The sequence below is a fragment of the Balaenoptera physalus genome, assembly GCF_965194825.1.
Source record: "Balaenoptera physalus genome assembly, chromosome: 2".
Taxonomy (NCBI): domain Eukaryota; kingdom Metazoa; phylum Chordata; class Mammalia; order Artiodactyla; family Balaenopteridae; genus Balaenoptera; species Balaenoptera physalus.
The window spans coordinates 77,623,598-77,639,399 of NC_138883.1; the positions used below are offsets into that span (position 1 = coordinate 77,623,598).

At 39.3% G+C, this 15,802-nt stretch overlaps 1 protein-coding gene across 6 annotated transcripts in view; it reads right to left on the reverse strand.

The window, feature by feature from the left end:
* The window catches only part of RYR3 (ryanodine receptor 3), a 570,624-nt gene that overhangs the window by 232,814 nt on the left and 322,008 nt on the right, over positions 1-15,802 (reverse strand). For all 6 annotated transcript variants that reach the window (XM_082452325.1, XM_082452326.1, XM_082452324.1 and 3 more), the window contains one exon: positions 8,033-8,225. In XM_082452325.1, coding sequence (XP_082308451.1) covers positions 8,033-8,225 — 193 coding nt within the window. The remainder of the gene's footprint in view (positions 1-8,032; positions 8,226-15,802) is intronic.

Consider the following 15,802-nt stretch of genomic DNA (forward strand, 5'->3'; position numbering starts at 1 on the left):
CGAGGAGGAAAATGGGGCTGTAGGAGAGAAATCTAATTTAGAGGCCTCACAGAAGTTGAAAGTAAACATGAGAAACAATTCTCAATGTTTGTATGATGGGAGAAGAATCTCTTTCTAGAGAGGAATAACCTTGTACCTTGCTGGGAGGGACACTATGGAACTAGGCAAGTACTCTACTATATTGGGTGAAAACAATAATTTCTTTTCAATTTTGTTATTAAACACATTTATTTTCAATAAGGTACTTTAACTTGGATTAATATCTTGTTTTCTCTTTCTTTTTGTACAGCTGAACTAAAGTAGTACGGAGAGGAAGTGCTGGGTTTCTGCACCGAATCATATTTTACCAATTGACATAAGCGTAAGTACTGGTATGTTGATCTCATTTGCTCATAAGTGAAAATAAAAGAATTGGCTACTCCAACACAGGACCAGCATTGACCCTGAGCAAAGACATCGTGTGACGGGCTGGATGTATTTCAGTAAAATGTATTTCCCAAGTATGCAACCAACTGCGATTCCATCTCTCCTCAGACCGTATCAGGTTCTGAGAACCAAAGACAGGATATGACACAGGTGATATTTTCCTGATAGAAAGGAGGCTTAAGAGACATCAAGTCTCCTGATACAACTTTTCAGCTTACCCTCATTCAATTGCTATGAGCAAGAGGTTCTTATGTTTAAGCTGTTAAGTTTTCAAGTCAACGCATCTGCACCCCTAGTTCTTAAATTCTCTCAGCAGTTGTGCCTTCTAAATGGGTTAGACGTCTCATTGTTCTTATCTTGGAACTCTGCTTCTTTTCTCCTGTGCACTGAGAAGGATGCATGATCTGCTGACCTAGACACAAGATACTAGAAACATCTTTTACATATGAATACCTTTCAGCCCCCTATCTCTTCCCCTACTAGCCACAATCTTTGCAAAGAGAAGATTTCAAAAAATCCCCAACAACAAAAATCATATCACACTCAAAAATTCCTATCTCTTTGACCTGAGGGGGGATCGGGTGGATGAGTTAACGATTAAAAGTCATGCAACGTCTGAGATCGGATATACTGTTTGCTAAACACAGAATATGCAGAAGAGTCCACTAGCCAGCAGACTGGCAAAGACCTCTTTCTCCAGAGATTTGACTTCTAGCTAAGCACTTCTCTCAGATGAGATGCTTGGGAAGTAGGTGGGCTTTCTTTGAAAATTAGTGAAACTCAGTGAGTAGGACATGGTTGAAACAAAGAAAAAAAGGGAAGGGCACTGATGCGGGGTGACCAAGGCCATTAACTACCCAGGCAAATGCAGTCCTGAGAACTGACTGCTCAGTGACCTTGCTTCTCCAGGGAAGGCACTGAGCCAACAGGTGGATGATCCAAATGCTGTTACGTTGGATTTAGATTTCTGCTCATTTTCTTTACTCCCGGGGAATGGGGTGGGAAAGATGTACAGTGGGGCTTCTGCTGGTTTTCCCCCTGATTGCCAGAGGGAATCAGTTTGTTCCAATCACTTTTCTTTGTGTTTACAGTGCCTCTGTCTTTCAATGACGCTTCTTGTTGTCTACATGCTCCCTATGGATAGCAATAGGAATGATACATTCTGTCACACTTCAAAAGGGAGAATTGGGGTGAAATTCTCATGGAAATATTGTCAGCACAGAGAAACACAGGTAAAGAACTCTCAACTCTTTAGAATATAGTTCCTAAGGCTGATGTTAAGAGTCTCTGGCTTAACCTGTGATGGGCATATTTACAACCTTAAGTAAGGTTTTACTATAGTGGTTCTCCATTTGTTACAAGAACCACAAACAATGAAAATGCTTAATTTCAATATATTATATCCACCTACATGGGTATGTTTATAAATATGTCTATATGTGTGTGTGTACATGTGTAGGGATGTGTATACTGTGTTGCTATGTATGTTTGCAAACATACATTACAGGCATACCTTGGAGATATTGTGACTTTGGTTCCAGACACCACATAAAGCAAGTATCACAATAAAGTGAGTCACATGAATATTTTGGTTTCCCAGTGCATATAAAAGCTACGTTTACACTATACCATCGTCTGTTAAGTGCACAATAGCATTCTGTCTAAAAAAAAATGTACATACATTAATTAAAAAATAATGCTGTTAGAAAAATGGCGTCAATAGACTTGTTCCATGCAGGCTTGCCACAAAGCTACAATTTGTAAAAACTGCAATAAAGCGAAGTGCAATAAAACGAGGTACACCTGTACTGTATACCAGCGGTCCCCAACTTTTTTGGCACCAGGGACTGGTTTCGTGGAAGGCAATTTTTCCATGGACAGGGGTTGGGGGGGATGGTTCAGGTGGTAACGCAAGCAGTGGGGAGCAGCAGATGAAGCTTTGCTGCCCACCACTCACCTCCTGCTGTGCGGCCCGGTTCCTAACAGGGGGTTGGGACCCCTGCTGTATAGTATGTATGTTTGCATATCTGTGTCAAATTCTAAAGGCTGAATATCATATCCAAAGGATAATTCTTTATTCCTAAATAGTCTATTTAATTGAGACAGAATGAAAGTTTTATCCTTTTTTGGAAGAATATATGAATATGCCTTGATTTATCCATCTTCCGGAGGTACTGAGACCTATCACAGTGGTTATCACTCTGGAAGTCCCATCACTTGGATACTAGAAGCTCTCAGATGGATTTTTTGTGGTCCCAGCTTTAAGTGTCTGCTCTCCACAACTCTCCTCTTTTCATGGCCTTTTCCAATGGAAACCAGCGTGATTCTAACTGTATTGACTCTAGTCTCCCACTCAATCAATTACGATCTCCTTAACAAGCAGGAATCAAGAATGGCTAAGAAAATTTTGTGACAAAAGAGTTATAATGAGGTCTTGCCTTACAAATGTTAAAATGTATTGTCCGATTTAAATAATTAATACAGCATCCAACTGGTACAGGAAAGGGGCAACAAATACATGGAGGCTAAACAATACACTACTTAATAACCAAGAGATCACTGAAGAAATCAAAGAGGAAATCAAAAAATACCTAGAAAAAAATGACAATGAAAACACAATGACCCAAAACCTATGGGATGCAGCAAAAGCAGTTCTAAGAGGGAAGTCTATAGCAATACAATCCTACCTCAAGAAACAAGAAACATCTCAAATAAACAACCTAACCTTACACCGAAAGCAATTCAAGAAAGAAGAACAAAAAAACCCCAAAGTTAGCAGAAGGAAAGAAATCATAAAGATCAGATCAGAAATTAATGAAAAAGAAATGAAGGAAACAATAGCAAAGATCAATAAAACTAAAAGATGGTTCTTTGAGAAGATAAACAAAACTGATAAACCATTAGCCAGATTCATCAAGAAAAAAAGGAAGAAGACTCAAATCATTAGAATTAGAAATGAAAAAGGAGAAATAACAACGGCCACTGCAGAAATACAAAGGATCATGAGAGATTACCGCAAGCAACTATATGCCAATAAAATAGACAACTGGGAAGAAATGAACACATTCATAGAAAAGCACAACCTTCTGAGACTGAACCCGGAAGAAACAGAAAATATGAACAGACCAATCACGAGCACTGACATTGAGACAGTGATTAAAAATCTTCCAACAAACAAAAGCGCAGGACCAGATGGCTTCACAGGCGAATTCTATCAAACATTTAGAGAAGAGCTAACACCTATCCTTCTCAAACTCTTCCAAAATATAGCAGAGGGAGGAACACTCCCAAACTCATTCTACAAGGCCACCATCACCCTGATACCAAAACCAGACAAAGATGTCACAAAGAAAGAAAACTACAGGCCAATATCACTGATGAACACAGACGCAAAAATTCTCAACAAAATACTAGCAAACAGAATCCAACAGCACATTAAAAGGATCATACACCATGATCAAGTGGGGTTTATCCCAGGAATGCAAGGATTCTTCAATATACACAAATCAATCAATGTGATACACCATATTAACAAATTGAAGGAGAAAAACCATATGATCATCTCAATAGATGCAGAAAAAACTTTCAACAAAATTCAACGCCCATCTATAATAAAAACCCTCCAGAAAGTAGGCATAGAGGGAACTTACCTCAACATAATAAAGGCCATATATGACAAACCCACAGGCAACATCATTCTCAATGGTGAAAAACTGAAACCATTTCCACCAAGATCAGGAACAAGACAAGGTTGCCCACTCTCACCACTATTATTCAACACAGTTTTGGAAGTTTTAGCCACAGCAATAGAGAAGAAAAAGAAATAAAAGGAATCCAGATCGGAAAGGAAGAAGTAAAGCTGTCACTGTTTGCAGATGACATGATACTATACATAGAGAATCCTAAAGATGCTACCAGAAAACTACTAGAGCTAATCAATGAATTTGGTAAAGTAGCAGGATACAAAATTAATGCACAGAAATCTCTTGCATGCCTATACACCAATGATGAAAAATCTGAAAGAGAAATTAAGGAAACACTACCATTCACCATTGCAACAAAAAGAATAAAATACCTAGGAATAAACCTATCAAAGGAGACAAAAGACCTGTATGCACAAAACTATAAGACACTGATGAAAGAAATTAAAGATGATACAAACAGATGGAGAGAAATACCATGATCTTGGATTGGAAGAATGAACATTGTGAAAATGACTATACTACCCAAACCAATCTACAGATTCAATGCAATCCCTATCAAACTACCAATGGCATTTTTCACAGAACTAGAACAAAAAGTTTCACAATCTGTATGGAAACACTAAAGACCCCGAATAGCCAAAGCAATCTTGAGAAAGACAAACAGAGCTGGAGGTATCAGGTTCCCGGACTTCAGACTATACTGCAAAGCTACAGTAATCAAGACAGTATGGTACTGGCACAAAAACAGAAATATAGATCAATGGAACAGGATAGAAAGCCCAGAGATAAACCCATGCACACATGGTCGCCTTATTTTTAATAAAGGAGGCAAGAATATACAATGGAGCAAAGACAGCCTCTTCATTAAGTGGTGTTGGGAAGACTGGACAGCTACATGTAAAAGAATGAAATTAGAACACTTCCTAACACCATACACAAAAATAAACTCAAAATGGATTAAAGACCTAAACGTAAGGCCAGACACTATCAAACTCTTAGAGGAAAACATAGGCAGAACACTCTATGACATAAATCACAGCAAGATCCTTTCTGACCCAGCTCCTAGAGAAATGGAAATAAAAACAAAAATAAACAAATGGGACCGAATGAAACTTCAAAGCTTTTGCACAGCAAAGGAAACCACATACAAGATGAAAAGACAACCCTCAGAATGGGAGAAAATAGATGCAAATGAAGCAACTGACAAAGGATTAATCTCCAAAACTTACAAGCAGCTCATGCAGCTCAATATCAAAAAAACAAAGAACCCAATCCAAAAATGGGCAGAAGACCTAAATAGACATTTCTCCAAAGAAGATATACAGATTGCCCTCAAACACATGAAAGGATGCTCAGCATCACTAATCACTAGAGAAATGTAAATCAAAACTACAATGAGGTATCACCTCACACCAGTCAGAATGGCATCATCAAAAAATCTACAAACAATAAATGCTGGAGAGGGTGTGGAGAAAAGGGAACCCTCTTGCTGGTGGGAATGTAAATTGATACAGCCACTGTGGAGAACAGTATGGAGGTTCCTTCAAAAATGAAAAATAGAACTACCATATGACCCAGCAATCCCACTACTGGACATATACCGTGAGAAAACCATAATTCAAAAAGAGTCATGTACCACAATGTTCATTGCAGCTCTATTTACAATAGCCAGGACATGGAAGCAACCTAAGTGTCCATCAACAGATGAATGGATAAAGAAGATGTGGCACAAATATACAATGGAATATTACTCAGCCATAAAAAACGAAATTGAGTTATTTGTAGTGAGGTGGATGGACCTAGAGTCTGTCATACAGATCGAAGTAAGTCAGAAAGAGAAAAACAAATACTGTAGGCTAACACATATATATGGAATAAAAAAAAATATGAAGAACCTAGGGGCAGGACAGGAATAATGACGCAGATGTAGAGAATGGACTTGAGGACATGGGGAGGGGGAAGGGTAAGCTGGGACGAAGTGAGAGAGTGGCATGAACTAATATATACTACCAAATATAAAACAGATAGCTAGTGGGAAGCAGCCGCATAGCACAGGAAGATTAGCTCGGTGCTTTGTGACCACCTAGAGGGGTGGGATAGGGAGGGTGGGAGGGAGACGGAAGAGGGAGGAGATATGCGGATATATGTATATGTATAGCTGATTCACTTTGTTATGAAGTAGAAACTAACACACCATTGGAAAGCGATTATACTCCAATAAAGATGTTTAAAAAAAAAAAGGAAAGGGGTAGAACAATGAACACAACAGTTGTCAACAGTATGAAGAAAAACAGAATGCATAGTACAAGCCCAATTTAATATAAAATTATTGAGATGTATAAATAAAAAGGTAATATGGTTATCTCTGGGTGGTACAACTATGGGCTTTTGGTTGTTTTTTTTTTTGACTTGCATTATTTTTCTAAAAGGGAAAAACCAAAAAATACAATAGAAAAAAACTAAGTTTAAAAAGGTAAATCACAAACTGGGAAAAATATTTGAAAGCAATAATAGTTTAATAATCTTAATATATAAAAAAACTGCCCCCAAAATTAATACCAGAAAGGCAGAGAACACAGAATTTTAAAAAAATATTGGGTTGAAATAATATGTAAGAACAATAAGCATAAAAACTGTTTAATCACATCAGTAATCAAACAAATAGGAAGTTAAAACTTTAAGACACACTCTTCTCAAATTGGCAAAGATTAAAAATAACCCATAACAGTAAAAGTTAATGGGGAACCAATCAGTTGGGTATTCCCATATGTTACTTTAAATGATACTACAGGCCCACATTTTTATCTGAAATTTTTGGAGCTGTGTTTCAGACTTCAGAATTCTTTAGATTTTAAAGAAGACAGAAAATAAGATGTATATATTAAATAGAACCTCCAGCTAGGTGAGAGGCTGTACCCCATAATCAAACACATACATTTTTGCTGTTAAGCATGTAAATATTCACAAGAAATTGAATACATGAAGGACTAAAAACAGCCTCATTTCTGTTGATGACAGTTTTTTCCACAAAATAAGTTCAGGTCAGAGTTTGCGGTGAAATGAGTTAAGAAAACAAATGTATGGTTTTCAGAGTTTTTTAGATTTCAGAATTGTTGATAATGAATTCTGAACTGTTCATACAATCTTCCTGAACATCTCTTTGGCCACACGATTGTAAATTTAGACTTTAAAAAGATTATACCTTTTGACCCTCTTCTGGGAGGAACTAAACAGAAATGCAAACAAAAGAATTATCCTCAAGGATATTCATGATAATTTCATTTATAACAATAAAAAAGAAATCAGCATGGAAGACTAACATAAAGTAATGGTTATATTGTGGGACAGCCAAATAAAAGGATATTATTGGCCATAAAAAATCATTTTGAGAAGGATACTTAATAACTCAGGAAAAGGCTCCGTACTTACTGCTGAATGAAAAGAAATCAAGACAAAACTTCATTTTTAGTGTGATGTCAATTAAAAAATACATATATCTGTAATATAAAAGACTTGAAGAAAATACATCAAAATATTAATAGAGATTAGAATTAAACATTGGGATTATGGGTGATATTTATTGCCTTATCTATATCTTTCAAATTTTTTGTAATGAGCATGAAATACTTTTTACAATTATTAAGGTAATTTTCTACGTAGGATTTATCTTATTCATCTTACTATTTATCGGAGGACATAACATAAACACTGGCAGGAGGTACGTGTCCCACAAATATATACTCGTGACTCTAAATTGCTCCTCCCCTTTCACCATCGCTTTCTTCGGGGAGTTTGGCTTATGGTGCTGAAGCCCTGAAGGAGATTACCACGCTCGCCAGCTCATAAGAGTGGTGGGAGCTGAGGGAACAGCTACTCTCCATGAAATCCCAGCCATAACTTACTTGACACCTGCTGAAAAGCTCACCACAGGGAAGAAGAGCCCATCTGTGTTGAAGTTCTCAAACATCCCCTGCACCGGCTGCCCGCTGATGCGGAAAGAGATGCTGGGTGCTCCAAGGTCCAGGCAACAGCTCACCACGTCGTCCGCCTTCAGGAGGTGCTGGTTGACGGAGGCCACGGCTCTGGGTATGCGGCCTGGTGAGCAAAGAACAGGAAGAAGGTGTGTGGGACTCTGGGGAGGTGCTCACAGGTGAGGTGCGCAATGAGAAATGGTTTCCTAAGCTTTGTGAACAGGCAGCCCAAGACGAGCTGAGTCCCACAGGAAAGTCTCAAGCTGCCAGGAATGAGAACAAACAAGAATTCGACCCGTTCAACATGTGCTCAGACTCTGGCCTGCTGTCTGAAGTTAACGGGCAAACCGCTTTGCTGGGCGTGGCTCCTAGAGTGTGTATGTGTGTGTGTTTATTCATAGATGCCCGAAGACCTTGCTCTCTTCTATTTCCTCTGAAAGACATGGCCACCTCAGCATCGGATGCAGGAGCCATCCGAGTGAGTTAGAGCAAGGCCATCCAGCCACAAAACGGTGCAGCATAATTTGCTTGCTTGTTTTAAAGAATTTTATTACTTCAGTGAGGCAGGGAAACACATTGTCAGTTATACGCTGTACTGGTTGATTTTTGTTGTTGTTGCCTATCTTTCATAAGATGATTTGTCATTTCCTGACCTAGCTTAAAGTAGTGAGAAAATCATCTCTTAGGTTTTCTATGTCACACCATCCCATTCTGGAAGTTCTAGAAGTAAATTATCGTAACCACTCCTCCCATCCCCCTACCAAGTTTTCAGTTCTATTGGAAAGGGAGCAACAAAGGGGCAAAAGTTAGGTATTAAATGGGGTTTCAAGCAAAACATTTATAAAGGTTTATCTTGTTTCTTGATCATGCAAGCAATACACATTCATTATAAATGTTAATTGTGTATATAGAAAAGTATAAACAAGGAAAAAAATGTTACAATAAATTTTTTTGACTTTTTCACATATATTTAAATATTCACCCAAACTGGGATATTGTAGATTTTGTAACTTGTTTTTTCTACTTATCACATTGCAAATATTTTATTGTATAATGGAATATTCATTAGAAACTAGATTTTTAATAGCTTCATAATACGCCATGAAAAGGCAATTTTTTAAAAATCCCCTTATGATGACTATGTGAGTTCATAACTTCTGTACATATATCTATGCTATGTAATATTTCTAATCTTAGTTTAGAACTCTTTTTCAGTGGTTACTGCTATTCTAGTAATAGATTCCAAACTAAATGGTGGATTTTAAAATAGTGAAACTACTACAATCTCCTTAATAAAAAAATTTAGGTACCCCCTTGTGGTTGTTTTGGTTGACTGACAAAATCATATTGTATTCCTTCCCACCCTTCCACAAACAGTAATGAGGCTCTACACTGTGCCAGATACTGTACTTGGGGCTGGGGATCAAAGACTAAGGATCCAGTTCCCGCTCCTAAGAAATCCATAGTCTCGTGGAAAATAAACATTCAAATAAAGAACTACAATTCAGTATAACTATTGGAATGAAGGTGTACATGGCGAGATGCCTTTAGAGGCAGAAGAGGTGCGAAGTCAGCCTGGGAGTATGGAACAAGTTAAAACTTGAAGAATGAAAGGTTTACTCGATAAATGAGAAAGAAAAGAGCATTCCAGACAGAAGGAACAGCTTACGCAAGAGGAGTGTATGAGAGTATGACATTTGCAGAATGGCTAGAGTTTGGCGAGGCTGGAACGTGGGGCTTTATGGGGGCCTGATGAGGGGTGATGGGGGAATAAAGGATGTAGAACTTGGACCACCGGCACTGCAACAGGGCAACAGCACCTAACATATTCAATGCATATTGGCAAATTAGCCTGGGATGGCCTCAGACTCTGTTCTTACAACTTTATACCCTGTTTCATCACTGACAATGAAGAACAACTTCCTCATTGTAGGACCTACAGTCAACACTATTTAAAACAAAACAAATCTAAGCGAACTTGATGAGTGTGTAGGTTTGATACTTCTCCAATGTCTCCATTTGACAAGACTGAGTCCTCTCAGCTCCTCTTATGGAGTTTAGATATCCCAGGGTCCCAGAATCTTTCCTTCCTTATCATATTCAAGTCTGTTATTGGTATTAAATCTCAGCAAACTTTGCCATAATTGTCTCATTCTTAAGAGTTCTTGTTTTCCCAGTAAAAACTAATCTTTCCTGCTTCAACTGTTTCTTTTTCAATTAGTTTAACTTCTGGAAAATATCACTGTACTCATTTGCACAAATCCTGAGAGATTTCCATGAATTTGGGAAAAAGGAAATTATCGAAATGCTGGGTTGGACAACTACCTTTAAAGTATCGAGATCCTTACTGGATAAAAATACAAATGAGAAGGACCTTTAGTTTTCTGAGATCCACATCAACTAGGACAAAACTGACAGTGTTGAATTGTGACTCCAGGGCCCTCTCGGCCCACCCTCTCACAATTCACTGTTGGTTTTTGTGCCAGTCTGAGCCTCAGCCAGTAAAGATAAAGAGTAACCTTCATGGGGGACGCTCTTCATACAGCAGTGCCTTGATGCCATCTGAGACTGAGTTCTGAGCTTTATTTAGCCTTCAATATGCCATAGCACCAAGTGCCTTACTGAGGAAGGATGGCTGGGAGTGTCTCTCCTGTCCAGTCTGCTCTCTCATTTGAAAACCACCACCAGGATGAGAAGTTATGTCCTTGTGGTGAAGGACACTGTCTTTTAACTCCCGTATTCTAAGAGACTGGGTGCCTAGTAGAAGTTGCTGTTGGAACACTTGCTAAGAGCATCCATAGGCAAATCAAAATCATAGTCTGAGCCTATTTTTAAAACATATAGATAATATAGAGTTGGGACCAGTATTACCTAGAAACTGAAGAGAGACTGTGAATAATCACTGGATATAAAGCATGTACTTAACAAGTGCTTAGAGCAATGTAATGGGAAGTCTATTTGAATAAAAGAGTCCATTTCATATAACATTCATGTTGTAAAAGGTCATGTGATAAAGTACATCTTGTTTTAAAATGTGAGTAGTATAAAGATTTGAAACTAGAAAACAATGGAATTATGAGATTGCTTTTGTACACTCTGTTTTATAAAACCGTTCCCATCTGGAGGAAGCAACCTCTAGCCTAGGAGGGTTTTCATGACTCCAGATGATTCTGGAGGGTCCTGCACCCCACATTTAAACAAGATGCTTGTCCTTCCAACTGCTCTGTAATGAGGTGGCATGGGGGTGGGAGCGGTCTCGGAGTCACAGAGGGCTGGTTCAAACATCAAGTCTTTGCCTGCTGTGATTCTGTTAGAAAATCAGCTTCTATGTCCATAAAATGGGTACAGTAATGCTCACAGTGATGCTGTCAAGAGGTTTGTAAGGTACCATTATTATTCCCATGATTTTGACGAGACAATGACTTACGTCCTGTGTACCTCTCGAGAAGCCATAGCATGTAGCAGTAAAGGGTGTTTCTAGAACCAGGCTCCCTGGGCTTGAGTCCTGGTGCTGCCACTTACTGTGTGACCTTGGACAAGTCACTTACCTTTGTGGACTCAGGTTCCTCATCTATCAAATGAAAATAATAATATCGCGGGGTTACTGTGAGTTTTGAATGAATTATTCCATAGAGAGTAACTGGAAGAGCCTGACACATTGCAAACCACAATAAATGCTATTACTATTGCTTTTATAACTCCAGACGTGTTAATTACTAGGCTAACAGTAGATAAGCTTACTAGAACATTGTAGGGATATTATGTCCTTTATAATATTAGGTAAAAATAACAATACGGAGAATCATAGCATTGAGGGCTGAGTCTAGGAAAGTGATTTGAAAATTGAGTTACTGAAACCAATAAATCTCTTTATTGAAAGACTGTGCTCAAAAACGGTCACTTTCAAATACATTTACGATGTATTTGACGCTTTTAGCACAACCAATAGGAATGTGATGCTGTAGAAAGGAAAAGCAAATATGTCACAGACAGTTTTTCTAAATCGCCTCAACTGCTTTTCCAGATATTAGGAACTCTGAGTAATCCTTGGACCACCTACTGGGACAGTCTGGGAAGTCTTGTGGCCTCTGCTAGTCTGAAGAAACCTCCCCTGACTTAGAGGCTCAGGACCACTTGAAGGTCCCAGGAAGCTTGGAAAGGCCATTCCAAGCCTAGCATTTTTAAGATAAAGGGAAAAGCCACTTTATCATATGCCGTACATCTTCTAATGAACCTAAGGATGTAACACTGAGGGATTTCGTCTCTTCTGATGAGTAACGTAGACACTGATGCTCAGCTCAGCATTTCCATCGCCCCACGCACCGCAGAGTTTGGCATTATAACGTAAACACAAATATTCAGGCAACTGGAAAGCGAGAAGATGCAAATACATAAAAATGCTGGTGTTCTACAGCTACTCCTTGACCCCTCTCCACACAGCGCTAGGGTTGGAAAAGTCCAAGTCACAGTGGGGTGCGTTTTGATAGATGAACCGATACCCTGGAGCTCATCTTAGTAGGGAGACACGTAAAGACCCTCTCATCCAAGTTTGACTGTAGAGCTAATTTGTCCTCATGAGTCAGAAGTCCTAAGAAATCAGGAAACACAATTTTATTCCATTCATTTACTTTCTGTATCACTTATCTCTTGGGAAGGTGAATTCCTTTGCTTATTCCAATTTTGCAAGGGAAAAAGCTGCAAAAAGGGAAGGGTAGGTGTGATTTCCTCCTGTGAAATTGCTCCCTAACCAGTGACGTACTATATAGGCTGCCCTGAGCCAAATTCACCCCCGACTGCAGTTCTGAAAGGCTACGTATGTAAAGCCTACATCAGGAGAGAGAAAATGATGACAAGAAAAGAGCCATTCCTCTGAAAGGAGAATCACGGTGGCTGGGCTGACTCAGGAGTCTGTAGGGAGGGCTGGGCAGGGCTGAGATGGGGGGATATTTGTACAGCTGTTGCTTGAAAGTGACTTCATAGGCTTTGGTGGCTAAAAAGACCGATTAAGGCTGCCCTCCCCCTACACAGAGAAAAGGCTCATTCAGATTCCCAGGATGTCACTTTAAAACTTCCTTTCCCATTCAGCATGGAACCTGGGTTCTTTTCCCCCTCAGGATGGGGCTAATCTCACGATCTTGAGTGAGACACGTGGAACTCTGGACTTGGTCTTTATGACGATGGTTGACTTCATAGACACTGAAGGAAGGGAAATCATATTTACTTTGCATCTAGTGTGTGTCAAAAAATCCACATCCCTCATTTCATTTAAATTTCCTAAGAGCCTTGTATCATCTTCATTTTATCTGAGGAAACCAAGTCTCTGAAACCAAGCCTTTTGGCCTGGTTAAAAAAACCAAATAAGGGAAGAGCTGGGATTCAAACCCAGGCATACCTCCAAAGCCATGCTGTTTCTTCTTGAATTTCTCTACTGACAAAGTGTTAAGGGCTCTGCCATTCTTTCCAACTTCGGCAACATCCTCTGTGCTTTAATAAGTAGTTAATGACCAGTTCAAGGCAGTGGCTTAATTTGTGCACATAGATAAGTTTAAAGGTAATGGACCATCCACGTTCCTGCAAATGGCATTATTTTGTTCCTTTTTATGGCTGAGTAATATTCCATTGTATATATGTGCCACATCTTCTTTATCCATTCCTCTGCTGATAGACATTTAGGTTGCTTCCATGTCCTGGCTATTGTAAATAGTGCTGCAATGAACACTGGGGTGCATATATCTGTTCGAATTATGGTTTTCTCCGAGTATATGCCCAGGAGTGGGATTGCTGGGTCATATGGTAGTTCTATTTTTAGTTTTTTAAGGAACCTCCGTACTGTTCTCCATAGTGGCTGTACCAATTTACATTCCCACCAACACTGCAGGTGGGTTCCCTTCTCTCCACACCCTCTCCAGCATTTACTGTTTGTAGATTTTTTCATGATAGTCATTCTGACCCATGTGAGGTGATACCTCATTGTAGTTTTGACTTGCATTTCTCTAATAATTAGTGATGTTCAACATTTTTTCATGTGCTTTTTGGCCACCTGTATGCCTTCTTTGGAGAAATGTCTATTTAGATCTTCCACCCATTTTTTGATTGGGTTGTTGGTTTGTTTGTTTGTTTTGATATTGAGCTGCATGAGCTTTTTGTATACTTTGGAGATTAACCCCTTGTCAGTTGCTTTGTTTGCAAATATTTTCTCCCATTCCTAGAGACTGTCATACTGAGTGCAGTAAGTCAGACAGAGAAAGACAAATATCATATGATATCACTTATATGTGGAATCTAGAAAGAAGGGCACAAATGAACTTATTTACAAAACAGAAGTAGAGTCACAGATGTAGAAAACAAATTTATGGTTACCAGGGGATAAGGGGGGGGGAGGAATAAATTGGGAGATTGGGATTGACATATACACACTACTATACATAAAATAGATAACTAATAAGGACCTTCTGTATAGCACAGGGAACTCTACTCAATACTCTGTAATGGTCTATATGGAAAAAGAATCTTAAAAAAAAAAAAAAGAGTGGATATATGTATATGTATAATTGATTCACTTTGCTGTACACCTGAAACTAACACAACACTGTAAATCAACTCTACTCCAATAAAAAAATAAAATAAAGGTAATGGACCTGGGCATTTACATCTCAAGGAAAAGAAGAAAAGTTGTCAGACCAGTTTCCATTCTCTCTCCCTAGCCATCCTCCATTCCCTCCTGCAGTAAGTTAGAGCGTCACTTCACTTCATTTCTACATCAATTACCCTTTCATCAGACAGTCCAGAATTCACTGCTGTCCTGGTAGAAGCCATTAACAGAAACCTTATTTCTTCTGCTGCAGCACACGATGACATATTCATCTGTAGTGGCTTCTGCAAGATATATATTCCCTGTGTGCTGGTTGGAGAATTCAGAATGATGTCCAAACCCAAGGAAGTTTTGTGTTTTAGTGAGCATGAAAGGTGCCAATTTTGTAGATGCTGGTTTCTCTACATCTCACCAGATGCTGAAGGCTGAAGTCCCCCAAATGCACCTATAAGGAGTTATATTACTATGTGAATAATGTTCAGAGAGCCACAGTCAGCTTTTGAAAAACTGAATCCCAAGCCCCCTACCCCTGTATTTCAAATCAGATGAGCCCTTGCTAGTAATGACCGTGTGGGCTCAGCACATCTGGCTTCCTGGTCTTGAGCAGACAAGAGGAAAGAAGGGAACACTGTACACCCCTGGGCACTGTACCCTCCTGGAACAATACACAACTGGATGGATGTCCACGTCCTGAAATGCACTGACAGCAGCCCTTTCTGGATGCACAACGAGTGGGTTGTGTGCCTCCTGACTCACTGATGTATTTATTCTGCAGACTTTACAAAGGGATATGCCAAGTGCCCCATGGAGGGGCATGGAGGGCTGCGAAATCTAGGAAAGATGGAGTAAATGTTTTCCTTTGAGAAGGGTTAGTTTCTCTTTGAAACTAGGGGCCATTTGGCTTCATCCAAGGGTCCTGGTGACTTCGTATTTCCTTAACCAATCCAGAGTTCTCGTTAGGTGCAGCCTGGGATCCAGAGAATACGCTTGGCTCATGGTGAGGACAGGGCAGGAGCTGAGTGGCAATGAGCAGGCAGGAGGTAATGAGTTTCTCACCTGAATCCCACTCGTTCCCCCACAGATTCAATTTCATCAAACTCAGGAGCTGT